The sequence below is a fragment of the Herpailurus yagouaroundi genome, unplaced genomic scaffold, assembly GCF_014898765.1.
Source record: "Herpailurus yagouaroundi ecotype Mexico unplaced genomic scaffold, PumYag 206, whole genome shotgun sequence".
In the NCBI taxonomy this organism is placed as follows: Eukaryota; Metazoa; Chordata; class Mammalia; order Carnivora; family Felidae; genus Herpailurus; species Herpailurus yagouaroundi.
This window is the reverse complement of record NW_024412437.1, coordinates 99,011-103,077: the sequence shown is the minus strand read 5'-3', so window position 1 is coordinate 103,077 and position 4,067 is coordinate 99,011. Positions and strand designations below refer to the sequence as shown.

Sequence of the window (4,067 nt, the reverse complement as noted above, 5' to 3'; positions counted from 1 at the left end):
TTTGTAGCAACGTGGATGGAACTGGAGAGTGTGATGCTAAGTGAAATAAGCCATACAGAGAAAGACAGATACCATATGGTTTCACTCTTATGTGGATCCTGAGAAACTTAACAGGAACCCATGGGGGAGGGGAAGGAAAAAAAAAAAAAGAGGTTAGAGTGGGAGAGAGCCAAAGCATAAGAGACTGTTGAGAACTGAGAACAAACTAAGGGTTGATGGGGGGTGGGAGGGAGGAGAGGGTGGGTGATGGGTATTGAGGAGGGCACCTTTTGGGATGAGCACTGGGTGTTGTATGGAAACCAATTTGACAATAAATTTCATATATAAATAAAAAAATAAAAAAAAAAGAAAATTCAGTGTGTTTCTATAGACCAGTCTTAAAAATTTTATTTTCATTTGAAAATATTTGCTTGTAGCTTGCTTCTGTGATCACTATGCATTCCAAGAATTTTATTCATCTCAACACAGAAGTAATTTTTCCTCATTCACTGTAAAAAGAATGCAGCAACGTTAAAGATTAATATAAAAGGGGAAAAATAGAATTCTGCCACCCTACCACAAAACGATTTGTAGTTTTTCATATTCCATTTCTGGACTCCGACAATAAGGCTGTACTTTTACTACGTGGAAATCTAATATCCACACCGTTCTGTATTCTGCTTTTCAACCTAATATTATGTCGTTAACATATTTCCAAGTTACCACGTAATCTTTACAGTTAATTTCAACACGTGATATCTCAGTGGCCTAATAGGCCAGGGTGTATGTAGTCATTCCTCTACTGTTAGATATTTAGGCTGTTTCAAATTTCTCTGAAGGTCTTTGGGTAGAGACTTTTTTCTTTTATTCAGCTATATTATTGCCAGAGGATAAATTTCTGGGAGTGGGGTTCATGGAGAAAAGGAATGTTTCTTTGGCTCTTGATCTTTTACTGTGGTAAAGAACTCTTTGGGGGAAAACTGAGAATATTATGGGAATTTATATGTTAACACATATTAACTATATATTAACTACACATATTAACTGTTTGCCCAAGTTCAGAAGCATCCATAAAAGTACACATATGAAAGAACTGAAACATATGTGAAGGGGAAATATTATTCTCTACCAATTATAAAATATGAAGATGTTATTTACAATATCCTTTTATCACAGCTTGGAACTTACCCTTTATGCAAGTGACAGCATTCATCAAATCATTCAGACCAACGGTTCTATCATCTGTAAGGCAAGGGCAATAAACTTCAGAATAAGACAAGCTGGCATAACTGAGACCCACAAAATTTACGATACCTAAGTTCGGAAACTGTGAAGACCATGAAAATTCAGTAATTTTTTCCCCAAATTTTCCTTAGAATTTTATGGACTTAACTTCAGAGATAACAGTGTTATCTTAGAAATGAAGAAAGCTTTCAATCTGTAATGAATCATTCTTATATCTTCCTTTTTCTTTGCTTTAGAGGCCACCAGAGTAAGATTAAACTAAGAAGTATTGGTTACAGGTAAGTATAGGGAAAAAGGACAAATGAACCTGACCCTGAGTATTTTTTTTTTAATTTAGTCAGTTAATCAACAGATATTTAAGGGGGTGGCTTTTATGTGCCAGCCACTTTGCTAGGCTTTGGGGATACGAAAGTAAACCAGCTGGCCGGGTTCTTGCTGTCAAGGAGTGTACGTACAATCTCACAGAGGGAAACGGGCAATTAGCATATAAACAAATAAACAAAAAGGATCATTTTAAGTACTATTAAAATGTCATTGAAATAAAATAGGGTTATATAATAAAGAGCAATGGTAAGATTGCTTTAGATGGGGAAGTCAGGGGTGGCCTCTCTGAGGACTATTTGGGTTGAAGCCTGAAGGACAAGAAGGAATGTTCCAAGTTGAAAGACAGTACGAGGGACAGCCCTAAGAATGGGATGAATTTGATGTGACTGAGAGGCAGAGAAAAGGCTGGTGTGCATGGGCCAAATCATGCAGGGAATTGTAGGCCCCCATGATAAATGTGGGGTTTTATTCTGGTTGTAACGGAAGGTCATTGGAAGCCTCGAAGAAGGGGGAGTAATTTAACTGGATTTTAGCTTTGAAAAGATCATTCTGGCTGATGTGCACAGGATGGGGAAACTGGAAGGATGGGGACTAGACAGGAGACTGTTTCAGTGGCCCAGGAAAGAGATCCTGGTGGCTTGGGCTATGGTTGCAGCAGTGGAGGCAGTGATAAGTGGATGAGTTCTGGACATATTTGCCAGGTGGAGCCTAGATTTAAACGTGTGATGTAAGGGAAAGGAGAAATTAAGGAAGAAAACTATTTTTCCCCTTCCCTAACCCTCCTTCCCCTCTTTCTCCATCAACAGGGTAGATGGGATGACATTATTGACATGGGACTAAATGTCATTACTAAATGTCATTACTAGAAAGCCTCAAACCTTTTTAGGGGAATTAATCAATATTTTATTAAATTTATGGTGCCTTTTGGACATCAAAGTGGAGGTCTCAAATAGCTAGTTTGAGATACCATTCCTGACTTAGGATGGTTGAGCTGGAGAAATAAATTTGCTTTTATCAGCTTTAAGAAGTCATCTGACCCAATGAGACTGGATGCAACCCCCTAGGAAGAAGGTGCAGATAAAAACAACCAACCAACCAAATAAAGAGCCAAGGTTCTACTTCTGGACCCTTCATTATTTAGAGAGCTTGCAGGGGAAAAAGAGCCAGAAACTGAAAAGGAAACTGAAAAGAAGCTCCCAGTAAGGAAAGAAAAAAATTAGGTGAGTATGGGGCTTCAAAAGTCTGTAGAAAAAAATTTTTTAATAAAGATGGGTTAGTCACTATGTCAAACGCTGCTGAGATAGCAAGTGAAATAACAGAGACATGACCATGAACCTTGGCAAGAGAGAGAGGTCACTGATGATTGAGAGCTGGTTTGGTTCCTTGGCAGGGAACGAGTGCTCAAGAGTGAATGGGGGTGAAGAACAAGAGACAAAGAGTCACCACAAATGTTAGGGATTTTTTTGAGGTATAGTCGACACACAACGTTATATTAGTTTCAGGTGTACAACAGAATGATCCGACAAGTTTATACATTATGCTATGCTCAATGTAGCTATGATCAGTCACCAGACAATGCTAAGTAATGACAACTTTTTGAGAGGTTCTGCTTGTGAAGAGGAACTAAGGGATAGAATGGTCACTGGCAGGGGACAAGGGGAATAGAAAAGCATTATCAGCATGTCAATGGAATACATAGACACTGTAGAGAGAGAGAAATTGATGGTGCAGGAGAGAAAGGGGGAAAATTGTAGGAGTTGAGTCCTTGAGAAGGCAAGTGGAGGTGAGATCCAGGCCACAAGTGGAAGGGCCAGCCCACAATGGGAGCTGAGATTCCACATGGCTGGTGAGCAGCTGGGGTTGGAATTCTGTACTCTGTCCTGCTACAGCGCATGTTCAACAGCATTAGTCATCATATTCAGTTGGTGAATGGGGTAATGTCACAGCAATGTGAATGGTGTGTTGGTTCACACGGATTTTTTTCCTAAGTGAAAGAATTAGAATTATGAACTTCAGCAGGAAAAGAAAAAATTCTAGGTTGGCTACGGCAGGGGCCTTTTCAGCCCTATTTTCATAAAATAATTAATATAGGAAGAGATACTTGTAATATAGGAAGGGGAAGGAGGTTCACTGGCTCAGAAATCTACTTCCATCTATGTTATTTCAGAACTGCAAGCCAGCTTTTCAACTCTTTCTTTATGGGTGTGGGTGTGCATTTTTTAATAGTCTCCAGCCACTCAGGTATTTACCCGGGCTGTCTACTCTTCCTCACACAGTATCACTTACTGCTTTTGTTAGTTTTCTGGTTACACATTTTGACTGGACTTCTCCAATTTTCCCTATGAGCTCAGTTACTTTAGTGGGCAATTAAAATTTTTTTTTAATGTTTATTTTTTTTAAATTTTTTTAAACGTTTATTTATTTATTTTTTTTTTAAATTTTTTTTTCAACGTTTATTTATTTCTGGGACAAAGAGAGACAGAGCATGAACGGGGGAGGGGCAGAGAGAGAGGGAGACA

The 4,067-nt window shown here is 38.8% G+C and overlaps 1 protein-coding gene across 1 annotated transcript in view; it reads right to left on the bottom strand.

The window, feature by feature from the left end:
* Positions 1 to 353: 353 nt before the first annotated feature.
* LOC121015236 (uncharacterized) overlaps positions 354 to 4,067 on the bottom strand; it is an 84,128-nt gene continuing 80,414 nt past the window's right edge. The window contains exons 24-25 of the mRNA XM_040451999.1: positions 1,168 to 1,221; positions 354 to 488 (exon numbers count right to left, since the gene is read on the bottom strand). Of these exons, the coding sequence (XP_040307933.1) occupies positions 460 to 488; positions 1,168 to 1,221 (83 nt within the window). The 3' untranslated portion in view covers positions 354 to 459. The remainder of the gene's footprint in view (positions 489 to 1,167; positions 1,222 to 4,067) is intronic.